This window comes from Nelumbo lutea, chromosome 8, assembly GCF_056320005.1.
Source record: "Nelumbo lutea isolate HS-2025 chromosome 8, American lotus-T2T, whole genome shotgun sequence".
Taxonomy (NCBI): domain Eukaryota; kingdom Viridiplantae; phylum Streptophyta; class Magnoliopsida; order Proteales; family Nelumbonaceae; genus Nelumbo; species Nelumbo lutea.
This window is the reverse complement of record NC_142691.1, coordinates 59,816,913-59,832,790: the sequence shown is the minus strand read 5'-3', so window position 1 is coordinate 59,832,790 and position 15,878 is coordinate 59,816,913. Positions and strand designations below refer to the sequence as shown.

The following is a 15,878-nucleotide window of genomic DNA, read 5'->3' as shown; positions in this document are numbered from 1 at the left end:
ATAAGTTTTCTATCAAGAAGAAATCAAATGGAGACAAAAGATCCAGATGCTTATGGCTGAAACAAGGGGATCGAAACACATCTTTCTTCCACAAGTTGGCAAATGGAAGAAGAAGACAGAATCTTATTAAGTGATTGGAGGAAGGAGAAGAGGTGATTGAGGGGGATGGAAGAATCAGAAGTGCATCCATCAACTTTTACTAGATTCTCTATGAAGAAAGATGGAAAATAGGCTGCCAAAGTTGAATGGCCTGAACTTTTGAACTTTACCCCAGGAAGATGCTGGCCATTTGGGGGAAGCCTTTTCAAAGTAAGAAAGTTTCATTCCTATCAAAGAAATGGAAAGGGATAAGGTCCCTGGTCCAGATGGTTTCACAATGGAGTTTTATAAAAAATGTGGAAGAAGAAGACAGAATCTTATTAAGTGATTGGAGGAAGGAGAAGAGGTGATTGAGGGGGATGGAAGAATCAGAAGTGCATCCATCAACTTTTACTAGATTCTCTATGAAGAAAGATGGAAAATAGGCTGCCAAAGTTGAATGGCCTGAACTTTTGAACTTTACCCCAGGAAGATGCTGGCCATTTGGGGGAAGCCTTTTCAAAGTAAGAAAGTTTCATTCCTATCAAAGAAATGGAAAGGGATAAGGTCCCTGGTCCAGATGGTTTCACAATGGAGTTTTATAAAAAATGCTGGATTTTCATCAAGGGAGACTTATTGAAGGTGTTTGATGAGTTCCATCAAAATGGAGCCTTAGAAAGAAGCCTAAACTCCACCTTTCTATCATTAATCCCTAAGAAGAAAGGGGCAGCTTGCCTAAAAGATTGATTCAGAAGTATTTACAAATTGATTTCAAAAGTGCTATCACAAAGGCTAAGATCAGTGTTGGGAAATCTGATTTCAGATTCCCAAGGAGCTTTCGTTGATGGAAAGCAGATCATTGATGGGATTCTAATAACAAATGAACTGATTGATTCAAGACAAAGACGTAGGGAAGAGGGAGTCCTCTTTAAGTTAGACTTGGAGAAAGTTTTTGACCATGTAAATTGGGAACACCTGGATTATATGATGATGTGGTTCAACTTTGGAAGGAAATAGGGGAACTGGATGAAGGTGTGCACAAATATAGGAAGCTTCTCAATGTTAATAAATGGTAGCTCAGCAGGTAATTTTCACAAATATAGGAAGCTTCTCCTCTATCTCCATTCCTTTTCAGTTGCATAACAAAGGCCCTCAGCTCAATGGTGAACAAAGCAATAAAGGGAGGATTCCTATAAGGCTTCAAAGTAGGAGAATATCCGGGGATTACTTTGCTGCAGTACGCAGATGGAACTATTTTCTTTGCTAATGCTTCTCTCTTTCAGATTTGATCTTATCTTGAGGGCATCTTTAATTGAGATGCTTGTCTTTTCTGCTTGGTCCTCTGATAGTCCAGTTGTCCAGTAGTTAGTACGCAGATGGAACTATGCCATGCATCTAGATAGTCCTAGTATTTAAATGCTCTAGGTCCTTGGATAACCTCGGAGATGAATCGAGGCTTACCAATTTTACCCCATGACTCCTTGGTCATAAATTTGACTATTACGAGCTTGGAATAAGCTATCTCTGATTTACTTGAATCCAGAAAATAATGTTGGATCCTAGCAGATCTTGTATGAAGGAGGACTTCTGGTATTTGCCTGATCCATAGACCACGAAATGATGACCTTCTAAATATTCGTAGGCGACGTGTTGGAGGGCTCTTTCAGGGTTGGCATGAGAAGCTATCATTGATGCTTTTGCTCGACTTATGGTTACCGCATGATCTATTGAATTTGTTATGTATTGGCTCGAATTTGCCTCGCTGATTGCCGGAGAGGGTTTCCTAAATAAGGGTGAAACACTGGGGGACTGATTAGTCCTAGAAGAACTTGGGCCAAACTGATAAGTTTGGTTCTGGACCGATAAGTCCTTTGGTGCCTTTGATTAGGATTTGGAGGGAGATCTTCGCTCTACTGGCCATCTTTTATTAGATGTCCTTGAAGGAATTCCTTGGTCAAGAAGTCTGACAAAGCATTATCAGATCCTTTAATATACTTAATTTCAAAATTGAAGACTGATAAAATAGCTCGTTGTCTAGCAAAAATACGTTTTAAAAACTAAGTTTTAACATCTTTTTCAAGAATTTCGTTTGCAGACTTGCAATAAACTTGTAAAGTAAAATGTTGATTTATTAAATCTCCTTGAATTTTTGAGATGCATAAAACAATGCTTATTATTATTATTATTTTGACAGTGGAGTATTTTCTTTGTGTTTCATTCTAGGTAACAGAGGTGAAACGGATGATTTCATTTTTTCCATTCTTATGTTGTTTTAGAACTCCTCCATATCCTATTTCTATGGAATCAGTTTCAACAATTTTTGGGATCTCTGGATGAGTGATATTGAGTCATGGAAGGGTTTTCACCCTTTGCTTTATTCTCTATACTGTTTGAGTGAACTGCGCATTCCATTCAGGTGGGGCTTTTCTTTAGTCTCTTTTGAAGTAGCTAGCGATCTTTGGTTAGGTCTTGGTAGTAGTTTGCTACATAATTTAGAATGCCTAAGAATCTTTGGAGTTGGGTTTTCCCTTTAGATATCTGGTACCCTAAAAGTCTTATTTCTATTTGAAACAATTTTATTTTCTTAGCTGATGCAATTACGGCATTTTCTTTCATAATTCTGAGAAATATATTCAGATGCTTCCAGTGAGATTTCAATGATTGAGAGTATTACCAATACATCCTCTATATAAACTATGATGAATTGGGTATAAGGATTAAAAATTTCATTCATAATTTTTTCTAATTCAAAGGGAGCATTTTTTAATTCAAAGGGCATAACATTCCATTCATAATGCCCGAAAGGAACTGTGAAGGCTGTTTTTTACCTGCCCTTCTCACTTATTTGAATTTGCCAATAACTTGACTTTAGGTCAAACTTAGAAAATATTTCTGCGTCATACTACCTGTTTATTAGGTCTTGTTTTTTAAGGATAGAATACCTGATCCATCTCAAGGCTTTGTTGAGTGGTTTATAATTAATCACTAGCCTTGGTACCCCTTTTTCTATTTTGGCTGTGTTTTCTATATAAAATGCTAGACAGCTCCAAGGGGACTTGCTAGGTCAAATTAAGCTTTTAGTTAATAATTCTCATGATCATCTAGAATGTTTCAAACTAGGAGAACATTTGGCAATTACTTTGCTGTAGTATGCAGATGGAGCTATTTTTTTTTGCGAACGCTTCTCATGTTCATTTGGAGGCAATCAGATTGATCCTTATTTGGTTTGAAGTGGTGTCTGGGCTAAAGGTGAATCTTCATGAAAGTGGGTTGCTGGCAGTAGGAGATGGTTTCAACATTGAGCAAATGCGGAAGCGTATAGACACTTTGATATGCCCTTGCATATTGGCAGAGGCGTATCGACACTTTGAACCATGCACGTTTACTTCTTTTTTTTCAAAACCTGGTCTTTTTTTTTGAGGCGGGGGAGGTATTTAAGTATATTTTTAATTAAAAAGGGGGGGGGGGTGTCTCGAAACACTTGTAAATAGGTGTATCAGGGCGTATCGTACCGAAAAATTGAACCTTTGGTGGAAGTTGTAGGTTGCAAAATGGGTAAATTGCCCACTAAATACTTAAGAATGCCTCTTTGGGAAAAACACATTTCTAAGAAGACTTGGGAGCTAGTGGTGGAATGAATTGAAAGAAAGCTAAGATATCTGTTAGAAGGTGGCAAACTAACCATGTTAAAAAGTGTGCTATCTTCACTTCCTACTTACCTTTTATCCCTCTTCCCCATTTTGGCCAGTGTAGCCAAGGCCATAGAAAAGAAAATGAGAGACTTCCTATTGCAAGGGTGGAAAGAGAACTTCAAGTTCCACTTAGTTAATTGGAACAAAGTGTGTAGACCAAGAAAATTGGGGGGATTAGGGTTGAGAATGGTTAGAACTTTCAACCTGGCTTGCCTCGACAAATGGTATTGGAGATGGAATGAACAATCTTCAAGCAAATGGAAAAGTATCATCTTGGCTAAATATGACTCAAGTAATCATAGTTGGGAATCGGAAGAGTCCAACTCATCCTATGAGTGTGTGCAATTTGGAGAGGCATCAAAAATCAGAATCAGATTTTAAGAAAGGGATAAAGCTGGTTGCAGGAGATGGAACAAGGTCTTTTGGAGTCCTTGTGCTTTGGCTGAAGGCTTTGAGATGCTTGAAGGTGTCCTTGTGCTTCCCAAAAGGTCTTTTGGAGTTACTTTGGAGCTGGAACCTAGCCAGCTTATCAAAAAAAGGAAAAGTCATATGGGAGTAATTCCACCTGCGATTCCGTGGACAGTTTGAACAGAGAGAAGCATTTTTATATTCTAGTTAATTCCACTTACAACACTTTTTTTGACAACTGCAACTTTTTTGTATCTAGTTAACAGAAGCCCTTGGGATGTATACTGTTTTTTTTTTTTTTGATTTCTTGCTCAGTGTCTTGCTGCGCAGGTTCCCTGTATTTTCGTCTATTCTTTAATGAAAATCTCTACCTATTCTCAAAAAAAAAAACTTTAGTTTTATTCATTTTATAGGATTAAATAACTTTTCGTGATTCACTCTTCTACAATGTTTTAAAATGCGGAGGCGTGATGTGAGGCGCTCCACTACCTAGAGTCATGAGGCGTAGTTTAGAACGCAAGAGGCGTAAGCCTCCTTAGGTGGGGGGGTTCGAGGAGGATGAAGAGGAAGGGGGAATATCATTTTTTCGTTAATTTTAATAAAACAATCTTTTATATTAAGAGGAATAGAGATGCATAACATTAGTTGAAAGGGGGCGAGGTCGTCCCCCAGCCGAAGGGCCAGGGGGCAAACCACTTTCTTTCCCCTTATCTTTTCTTCTCTTTCCTTTCATTTCATTTCTTTTCCTTTTTTCTTTTTTTTCTGTCTTTTTATGTAAGATGTGCATGAGGCGCATGAAGTGTACGCCTCTAGCACGCCTCATGGAAAAAGCGCAGGAGGCATACGCCTCAGAGGTGTTAGTGCCTCTAGCATACGCCTTAGTGACACGGGGCTAATCGACGAGGCCCCGTGTGGCGCTCGATGAGGTCGAGAAAGCCTACAAATGCAAGCAACAACACACAAAAGGCAACAAGAAGCCACACAAATTAGACAAAAGGCAACTTGTATTGCATTAATCAGTGGTAAGCACAAGCACACGGTACAGTGTCGAGGGGATCTTGTGCTTAACATTTACACGCTTATGAGTTGACTCGACTACCTACCTCCTCTCAAAGAGTACATTAAGCTTTTGGGGGAGTGACATAAGAAAACATCAAAAGATTGGAAAATCATACTAGGTAATTACAATAACGCCATTGGCGGTCCCCCCTTACAAGATACATACATAGCCCACCCATGACACACATGATGACACCAAGAAGGCACGTTGTAGGCACTTTGATGGCACGATGATAGGTGCTTGATGGCGCGGTGAAGGAGTCACTTGTGACAGACTCCCCCGCTCAATTCGATCTATGTCCTCGGAGATCGGCTTCGGCTGGTCCCTTAAAGTCACTGATGCGAAAGGAAGGTTCTTCTGCTGTTCCACGAACAGGCTATCATCCAAGGCCGAGGTGTATATTTTGGTGGCATGGTTGGGTTGGCCTGTTCTGTTGGTGTTTCTTATGGCTAAGTCCTTTCCTGGCGGCCTCAAGGTATGTTAATGGCTGATTCAGCTTGGTTATAGGGTAGGTTTGGGCCAGGTAAGGGTCAAAATGATGTTTTGGATTGTTGGGGTGTTGGTTCCCATGAATTTTTCCCCAAAGGTGACTCACAGGGCTACTACGTGATTCAGTCTGCGGGATGGTGCGAATGTGGTCCCTAAGCGGCTTGGGTGGCACTCGCTTTCCCCTGTGGTTGTGGTAGTATGTGAGTGCGAACTTGGACACGACCTTGGGTCTTTTGCTTTGCTTGACGGTTGTCGACGCGCACAAACTCTGTTGCTGGAGAGGTGCAGATGGCTGGATGGTCTGCTGCTTCTTGCTGCCGTTGAGGTTGTTGGCTTGAGGGGCGACGTCTTCAGCTAGTGGAGTGGGGAACTTCTCTGCTTTCTCCATGTTGGCGTTGAACAAGGCTTCTTCATGAAAAAGTTGTGCAGAAACTTGCTTCCCATGAACCCTAGTAGAAGTCATAACTGGTACCATGCAAGGGGAGCGCTTGTCCAAGATGCACAGAGAGTAGATATGAGGCAAGAGTGCTGCTTCTGCTTGTGTCAAGAAGTCCATTCCCAAAACAACTTGGAAGTCATCCAGGGGTACCACTGAAAGATTAATCTTGCTTGTCCAAGGCCCAACTTGGTGATCAACCCCACGAGCCATGCCTTCAATCGCCTTGGCCCCGGAGTTCACGGCCTTGAGCCAACCTGTCTCTTTCACACTGTTTAGATTGAGTCGCTTGGCCTCGTCAACCGAAATGAAGTTGTGGGAGGCCCCTGTATCAAAAAGGGCTTGAGTCAGCTTCCCGCCGAGGAGAACGTCTACATACTTTAGCCCCCTTTGGGCTTTCTTTGGCCTTCTGTGATTGGCCTCTTTTTTCACCATGGCGTTGAAGAGTTGAAGGGCGCCCACTCTTGACGCCTGCACAGACTTTTCCTCATCACTCCGCTCGTCATCACTGAGCTTGGCAACAAGGGCATTGATCTTCTTCTTGGTTGGGCAGTTGCGATCCAGGTGATTCCCCCCACAAAGGAAGCAAGAACGTGGGGACCCAGTGGTTCTGGGCTTGTACTGGTGCTGAGGGCCTTGCTCTCCTTGTGGCTTCTTCCCATAGTCTTGTCTTGCTGGTTTGTCGAAGCTGGAGTTGTCGTACGGAGGGCGTGGGTGACTTGCTCCCCCACTCAAATTAGGGGAACACGGGCTTTCTAGCTTAGGGGCTTCTTCATCTGACAAGCTTGTCTCATTGAATTGCTCTGCCACTGCCATTGCCGTGGCGAGGTTCTATATGTTGCGGCGTTGGAGCTCTACTTCGGCCCATGGCTTTAGTCTGTCCATGAAGTTGAACAGTAGATCCTTGTCGGACATGTTCGTGATCTCCAAAGTAAGGGCTGAAAACTCTTTGACGTAATCGTGGAGTGAGTCCCCATGCTTGAGTGCTTTCAACTTCTTCCGCGCCAGGTACTCCAAGTTCTCTGGGTAGAATTGCCGCTTTAGTTCTCGCTTGAAATCAGCCCAGGTCTTAATGGTACAGGTACCCTGTTCAATATCTTGGCATCGCCTGCGCCACCATAGCATAGCAATGTCAGTCAAATACATGATTACTGTACGAATCTGAGCTAGGTCATCATCAATGCCAGCAACAAGGAAATATTATTCCATTTGCCACAAGAAGTTGTCAAGTTCTCTAGCATCTCGGGAGCCGGCATAAGGTGTGGGCTCCCGAATCTTCACACGAGTAGGGGCCAATGTCGGTTAGGGGCTTGGAGTGCTGGCCACTAATCTCTTGAGGAGCGTCATGTCTCCTCTTAGTTCATCCAATTGTGTTTGGAGGTTAGAAGGAGAGGCCATGGCTACTTTCATGGCCATCCATTCAGCTCTCATCTCATCAACATGGTCTTGGATGTTGGATCGAGATGAGCTCCCTTCTTGTTGGGATGTTGTTCCAAGGACTTCCTTGAGGGTTCTATTCAGGACGTCTTGGACCTCGTTCATAATGCCATTTAAACGGGCTTCTAGCTCCACCATGGAGCTCTCAATTGTTTCCACATTCAGGTGGATTTCTTCTACTTGGTCACGCATCTCCCCAACAATCACTTCGCAGCGAAGGATGCGTGTGTCGAAGGCAGCAAGCGTGTCAATTGACTTGTTGCGCTTGCTTGTCTTGGATGTGCGGCCCCTCGGGGCCTTCTCTGCAACAACTTCATCGCCTAGAGCCTCATCGGTCTCTCTAGCATGGGCAAGATGCCTAATCTCGTTGGTGAGTTCCTTGTGCTTTCATTACACCACCACTAGTGTTGCTATGCAAGGGTCACGAGCGTTGTGGAGCAACCTGCTTTGATACCAACTGTCACGGGGCTAATCGATGAGGCCCTGTGCGACACTCGATGAGGTCGAAAAAGCCTACAAATGCAAGCAACAACACACAAAAGGCAACAAGAAGGCACACAAATTAGACAAAAGGCAACTTGTATTGCATTAATCAGTGGTAAGCACAAGCACACAGTACAGTGTCGAGGGGATCTCGTGCTTAACCTTTACACGCTTATGAGCTCACTCGACTACCTACCTCCCCTCAAAGAGTACGTTAAGCTTTTGGGGGAGTGACATAAGAAAACATCAAAAGAGTGGAAAATCATACTAGGTAATTACAATAATGCCATTGACAGTCCCCCCTTACAAGATACATACATAGCCCACCCATGACACACATGATGACACCAAGAAGGCACGCTGTAGGCACTCTGATGGCACGGCGATAGGTGTTTGATGGCGCGGTGAAGGAGTCACTTGTGACATTAGGGCGTTTTGGGAGCACCTTGCTTGGTGGCGCTCCTCCAGGCATATGCCTCCCACGCCTTTTAAAAACTGCTCTTCTGTAGTCATGTTTATTTTTATTTTTTTAAAATTGCATTCCCATTTTTTATGTTCTACATGCTTCTATCCTTAATTTATCTGTGGTTTTGTATTTTTCTTGTTTGCCAATTGGGTATGCTTAGAGTTATAGGTGAAGTATATGGTTGATTGTGAAGTTCAAAAGATTTGAGCCTTAAGAGAAAAGGAATGCATATTGCGTTAATAAATGTAGTATGTTCGTATTGTAGAGGGTGTAACTTGGGTGGGTTGTAATTTTGTATTGGCCCCAGCCTGCCCGGTTCTAATGCAGTGATGCTTCGTAAAATTTTCAAATTCTGCACCTGATACCCCTATATGGAATCATGGATGACACATAAGATTTCAACTGTTGAAATAGCAAAAAACTTTGATTTCATTGCATTTATGCATCATGGTTAGTCTTTGGCATAAATTTCTGAAGCTTGTGAAGTGAATTAATGATCTTATTTTTGGTGGCAAGTATACTTGTCTTTCTAAAAATCAATGAGCCGAGGGCGGACTTAAAATGTCTTTAGGTGTTTTCCAGCATGCATGCTCTTTTACAAAAAGATGGTTTTTGAATATCGTGTGCTCTTTGCTAACTTGGCCTTGTTTAGATTCCAATCTACTTCTGTGACTTCTATCATATTGTTATAATATTTAAGGCAAACCATGTCAATTTATGATACTTATAATTCATGTAATGTTTTTAAGATGCTCCCATTGCTATCCTTCCTGACATGCAAGTACTGCTTATGGTCTGTTGTTGTAATTCTTCTTACCTGGTTGTATGTTTTTGTGTTGTTGGCAGGATAGAAGCAAATGGTTCAAGGCACTTGTAAGTAGGAATTTGTCATTATGTATATGACCCTTCCCACTTTTACTCTTTTGTTCATGAAATTGCTCCTCTTCTCCTGTACACTTGGCTTGTTCAATGTTCATAATGGTTTGCCAAGCTTCAGTTAATAGTTCATTTATTATTTTCAGGGAAAATGACATTTTTGTCTTGTTATTATTTTATCAGTTTCTTCTCTTTTTATTTAGCTTGTTTATGCATATCCACTGTACTCTTGGTTCCTTGTAGAATTAAATCTGTAGTATTTTTTTTTTTTGGAATTCTATCTACTTGGATTGAGAAATGGTCCTAAATTGTAAGTTGAAGACCTACTTATCTTATGTTGGTGCTTAAACACCAGGATATCGCCTTTTCTGTTATCAATGTAACTGAACCATGAATCACTGAGGTTGTTCCAGTTCAGAAACCATCCAATTTGACTATGTAACCTTGGAAACATCTTTTTTCGAAACTGGAAGGTAAAGTATTTCATTGAGATCAATTGGGCGAAATAACATAGGACCCCTGTACAATGAGAAACTGTACAGTAGAATAGACAGTAAAACTCAGTAAAGTCATCCCCCACCAACCAAAAAACACTATATGCTTCTTACAAAAGGAATAAAAAAAAGAACAAGTGTGTTTGCTTCTAAAAAGCGAGTGATTTGCCAGCCACGAAAACACCGTCCTCATAATCTTGTTGAGAATCTCTTCTTTTGATTTCCACTTGCCTTAAAAAATTCTATACTTCTTTCCCACCACATTGCCCATAAAATTGGAGAGGGGAGGATGCTCCATGCTTCCTTTCCAGCCTTGCTGAGGCCTCCTAAGAACCAAGCCTCTATGAAATCCTTCACATCATCCAGGGAGCACATTTTAACTCCGAAAAGCTCCCTCAATTGTTTAGCCAGCTCTCTAGCCAAACAAGGGGAGGGGAGAGAAACTATATTCTGAGCACCTTTGTAAGTGAAGGAATAGTCGGCAGAGAGATAAGAGAGCTTATCTTTTTGCTGTAGACTTTTATCTCATTAATGAATGAATTGATTCTGTTATTGATCACAAAAATAAACTAAAATAACCGGGGGGGGGTTATGTATTGGCCCTTGGCCCTGTCAAATAATATTTTATTAATATTAAATGATCTTTTTTATAGTTTAATTTTTTATTACCATGATTGTTTTATTTTTCCACAATTTCATTATCTTTATAACATTAATACTGTTTACTATTTATCATTTTTAACATTATCATACTTTATATTTTTATTATTTTTTAAAATATCATACTCTTTTATTGATTTTCATTTAAATAACTGCGGGGACCTGCATGCATGGGATTTATCAAGAAAGGTGAAATAACCAAAACTGATAACTAAGGAAAGAAATGCAATGTTGTTTAAAATAATTAAATCTTTATTTTAATAATTTGGTTCAAAAATGTTTTGCTAATTCAGTAATTTAGTAATTTGGATTAATTATACTAATATTTTTAACAAAAATAATAAATTATTGCTAATTAGTTAATAAAATAGTTACTTTTTCCATATCATTTGTTAGTGTGCTATTTTATTTATTTTTTGCTTTATTAATGATTAAATATTTCATTTTTTTGTAAATATCACTTAAATATTTAAAATACTTAAATATTAGTAAATATATAAAATTAGGCTATAATCATAATTAAATAAATCTGTAGTTAAACTTCTTTAGTCATAATTAAATTAATCTAAGCCCAAACTTATGGTTTAAGACTTTGGATTAGGCTTGGATTGATCCTCATCTTGACCCAGCCCACCCAACTTGCACACATCGTAACATTATTAATTGGACTGAACCAAACCGAGTGCAACCCATGCATGCATTATTTCTGGGGTTTTTTTTTAACTATTTTTAGATAATATTGAAGCCAATAGAGCTATGAAGGTTGGGCTACCCCCATTGTGTAGCCCAAATAACCAATGAAAATTTTTATAGTGTATTAGCAGTCTCTAAGTTTGCATGGCCAACCCTAGCCACACCTTAAGTGTAATAATATTTGTTTGGGTCTACAAGCTTGCCTATGTTAATTATAAAACTATGATTTTTTATAAATTAAAAATTTTATTTAATTCTAGTCTAGTATAATATATATATATATATATATATATATATATATATATATATATAATTTGTTATCTTATAATAATATTTACCATATATGGATATAACTTCCAAGTTGAACTTATTAGGGGTTGCTTAGCTTGGGCTCTATCCGCTGGGGCTGTCATTGGACTCCGGAAGTTCGATGCCCAATTAGACTTCAAATCCGATTATCCTAGATTTGGATGTTTGAACTTGCTTCTGGTTAATAATTCGATTGGATGCAGATTAAACTCCATCCAATTTGATTAAAATTCTTGTTTAATAAAAATTTATTATTTTGTATATGTAGTCTAATTATTGTATACAGATATTATGTGTAATTATACATATATGCATTTATACTTTAAAATTCAAAATCCAACATAATAATAATAATAATCAGATGTGGATGCTGATCTAGAAATTTCATAATCGGATGTTGATGTGGATGTAGCTTGATTTGATTTGAATCTAATCTGTACATAACCGTACTACGTACATTTTGTGTGGGTTTGGTGCATATTTTGAGTTAGACCTAACTCAAAAGAAAATAATTGCTTGAGCATTGAAATTTATAGATCTAGTCGGGTTAGGCTAAGTTATAAATGATTTGTTACTTTTTATTATTAATTTTAATTATCATATTAACACTAATTTTTATTATTAATTTTAATTATCATAAAATTTATTATTTATATTACCGTTAGTAATTTTTTATTAATTTTACAATCCTACCGCCTGCATTATATGTGGGCTTGGTGTTGATCTGAGCTAGACCTAGCTTAGAAGAAAATATTTTTTTGAGCCCAAGGTTGGGCTAAGTTGTAAATGGTCTTCCCTAAGTATGAGTGATATGACATTATTTTAATTAATTTTTATATGGAATGCAAATGGGTTATTTTGTTATTTTTCATAATTTTCATACTTTTTATTATTAATTTTAGTTATCCTAATAATATTAATTATATTTATATAGAATTAAATTGTATTTTAGTTTTTTAATTTATGAACTAAATTTTTTAATTTCTTAACTTTTAATAGTTGCTAGATTAAAACTTGCTAAATTTTAATATTTTTAGTAACTTTAGTAAGTTTTATTAATTATAGTTATTAGGTTTCAAATCTTATATGGATTATTGTTATTATTATTATTGTCGTTGTTGTTGTTGTTGTTGTTGTTGTTGTTGTATGTCGTATATCACACATTACGGATTTCTAGACAAACCTGAACCGTTTTTGAAAATGGGTCAACACAACCCGTTTAGCTTGTCTTCTTAGTACGAGTGATAAAACAGGTTCTACATTTTAAATTTTCATTATTTTATTTTTATAGCATTTTTAATGAGTCCTCTATTTTATATAAGTCTCTTGTGTAGTGTGGGTACAATGTAATAAAGGTCTCAACTAATAAAAATTATTAATTTTGACAATATTATTAATTAATTAATTAAGAATGCATTAATTCAAAATTTTCTAATATAATAACAAGAACAAACTATTGATTAAAAAATAACAAGAACAAACTAAACAAAATACAACATTAGAACAAGGGTTCTATTTGCAATATATCAAACCCATGTTTAAATCATAATATTATTTAAACTATCAATAAATATTTTTTGTTGTTTTATGTTTGATTGTTTAACTTCAACCTATTTATATTATTTGACATATTAATGTTTTACTTTATTATGTTGTATTACTATTCTCTCTCTCTCTCTCTCTCTTAAATCTCTTTTTAAATGTAATAATAACATGCATTAAAATAAGAGGCTTTGGAATACCAGAGGTCTCTCTCTCTCTATAATAGTGTACAACTTTATTGATCTAATTAAAATAGACAATTATTACTTTTTTATATTTTTAAAACAAAAGAAAATAGGAAAATTGTAAAAAATGTTGGAAATAGGTAAATAGCTTCTCTCAAAGGAGAGAGATGCTGACATGGCACGCCCTGTTTTATTATATATTTATAGATGACTTGATGGGTAAGTTTGTAAAATGCCAATTTTTAAGACATCACAGCATTCAGATTATCGAAAAACTGCACTATATTCAGATGTCTGCAAAAGCTGAAAAATAATTTTTCCTTTAATGCTTTTAGATAATTTTCTGAGTTTTTTTTTTTCTTTTCAGACTTCAGACTTCAGATTTACCGAACACCACCTAAGACTCACTTTTCATTCCTTTTTGTCTATTTGAACTGCCTAGGTAATGACAGCACCATCCTTACTTCTTTCTCAACTCCAAAGAGAAGAGTAAGAAGGAATATAAACCAATGTGATGGTGTGGGATCCTTTGATACATACAGGCCAGTCATCTCCAGGCCATTTTTGAGGATTAGGTTTTGGTTGAGTTTATTTTGTGGTCAGGTTTTTGTGTGTTTTCCATGTCATCCATTTCTCATTTCCTTTAGTTATTAGCAATGCTGGAGGAGATAGTCACTGGTTAATTATTGCCTCTGTGAAGCAAAGCGCATGTCGTTGAAGTGAAGAAAGCTCAATAAACACACACGAACACGATGCAGGGCATAGCATAAATGAGATCATTTTGCTGGACCTTTCTCTGTTTTTTCTTTTTTTTTTTTTGATAAGCAATAGTGATAGGAAGGGAATCAAGGGAGGTAAGAAGTTCCTATGGGGTGAGTGTGTGGAAGGGAGTCATGAGCTTCAATCAAGAATTCAGAAGTTTAGTTAAGTTTAAAGTTGGGGAAGGTCTTAGGTTAAGGTTTTGAGAAGATGAGTGGTTGGATGTGGGAAGATTATGTGAGGTGTGTCCAAGACTTTACAAATTGACAGAACATGTCTATTGAGCAGTGTTACGAGTGGAGTGGGGAGCAAGTGATTTGGAAACCGAAGTTCAGAAGACCTTTATTGGAACCAAGAAGTGGAAGAATGCATTCAGTTATTGGCGAAAATTGTAAAGAAGGAAGTTTCTCAGTTAAATCCTTTTACAAGGCTCTACTGAGAGATTGCAGGGATTTAGATCAGATAAAAGGTGTGTGGGGCAATCCAGTACCCCCAAGGGTAAAGGTTTTTGCCTGGCTGGTGGCACATGACAGTATCCCAACTTGTGATCATCTAAAATCAAGAGGTTTGCAGCTAGCAAATTGTTGCTATATGCATAGTCGGGAGGAAACAGCCCTCCATTTATTCTTCTCATGTAATGCAGCAAGCTTTATGTGGAAAGTTTTCTCATCTCTTTGGAGTGACTGTATTTCATTCCTCGACCTCAGAGAGATATTTTCCATGTGGCTGAAAATCAGAGAAAGCAAGAAAGCCAAATCTTGTGGAGCTGTATTCCATTCACAGTCTATTGGGCCATCTGGAAAGAAAGGAATAGAAGGGTATTTGAAGATAAGGCAAAGAACATCGAATATTTGATAGCAGGACTGGGCAACATGGTATCAGCCTGGGCCCTCAGTCTTCCGAGTTTGACCAAATGTATTAGTCTGATCTGTTGGAGAATTTCTGGAACACTTTGGGTTTGAATCCTTGTAATTTTGATTTTTTTTTCTGTGTAACTTTTGTTCAGAAGTTGGTTTGTCAACTAGACAACTAGCATTTTGAGATGTTCTGTTTTTTTTTTTCAGTTTAATGAAATTTCCTTTTATCCTTAAAAAAAGTAGAGATAGGAACAGCATGTTTCTATTAACATGAGTATTTCTTTTGAAACTGCAAGAAATTTCTTTGGAAACTGCAAGGTAATGAAATATCCTTTTTTTTTTTTCTTTCATTCAAAAATAGAGATAAGAACAACATGTTGCATGAGTATCCCTGGACAAAGAGATACTGTACTTGGAAAAAAACCAAACTGACCCTTTATAATCCTTACATTATCCATACAAAACGAAAGTCCTGATCAAAAAAGGAGTTGGTGTGTCTATTTTTGAACACAGGGTGATTTATGTCTATTACACATGTAAATGAATATATTGAATCTTAACAAGTTTCCCTCATGTCCCGTGTTGCTCCTGTTCTTGCTATAGAATCAATGAAACTGTGAGCTGCTCTAGTTTTTTTTTTTTTTTTTTTTTGATGAATCATGAAGTATTTTATTAAGGTAAATAATAAATAAAGTAAACTGACAAGTGGATACAAAACAGAGTTCTCCCAGAAGCTGCGAGTTGCTGCTTTAAAAAACAAAGTAAAATTACAATTGAGCCAAGAGTCAGTGATCCGTGTTCACCCTTTGCTTAGTTAGTAGGTCAGCCATGAGCCAACCCTTTTGCCAATCTCCTTTCCCACTGAACTCTCATTGTGAGATTAGAATTAAGGCACTTGGATCTCCTCATCTCTCTCATAAAAGACCAAGTACACACATCATACCTGATAAGGCT

General features: G+C 37.8%; 1 protein-coding gene across 25 annotated transcripts in view; it reads left to right on the top strand.

The window, feature by feature from the left end:
- LOC148844444 (bromo-adjacent homology (BAH) domain-containing protein) overlaps positions 1-15,878 on the top strand; it is a 55,044-nt gene that overhangs the window by 27,554 nt on the left and 11,612 nt on the right. For all 25 annotated transcript variants that reach the window (XM_088957315.1, XM_088957331.1, XM_088957324.1 and 22 more), the window contains one exon: positions 9,396-9,422. In XM_088957315.1, the coding sequence (XP_088813441.1) occupies positions 9,396-9,422 (27 nt within the window). The remainder of the gene's footprint in view (positions 1-9,395; positions 9,423-15,878) is intronic.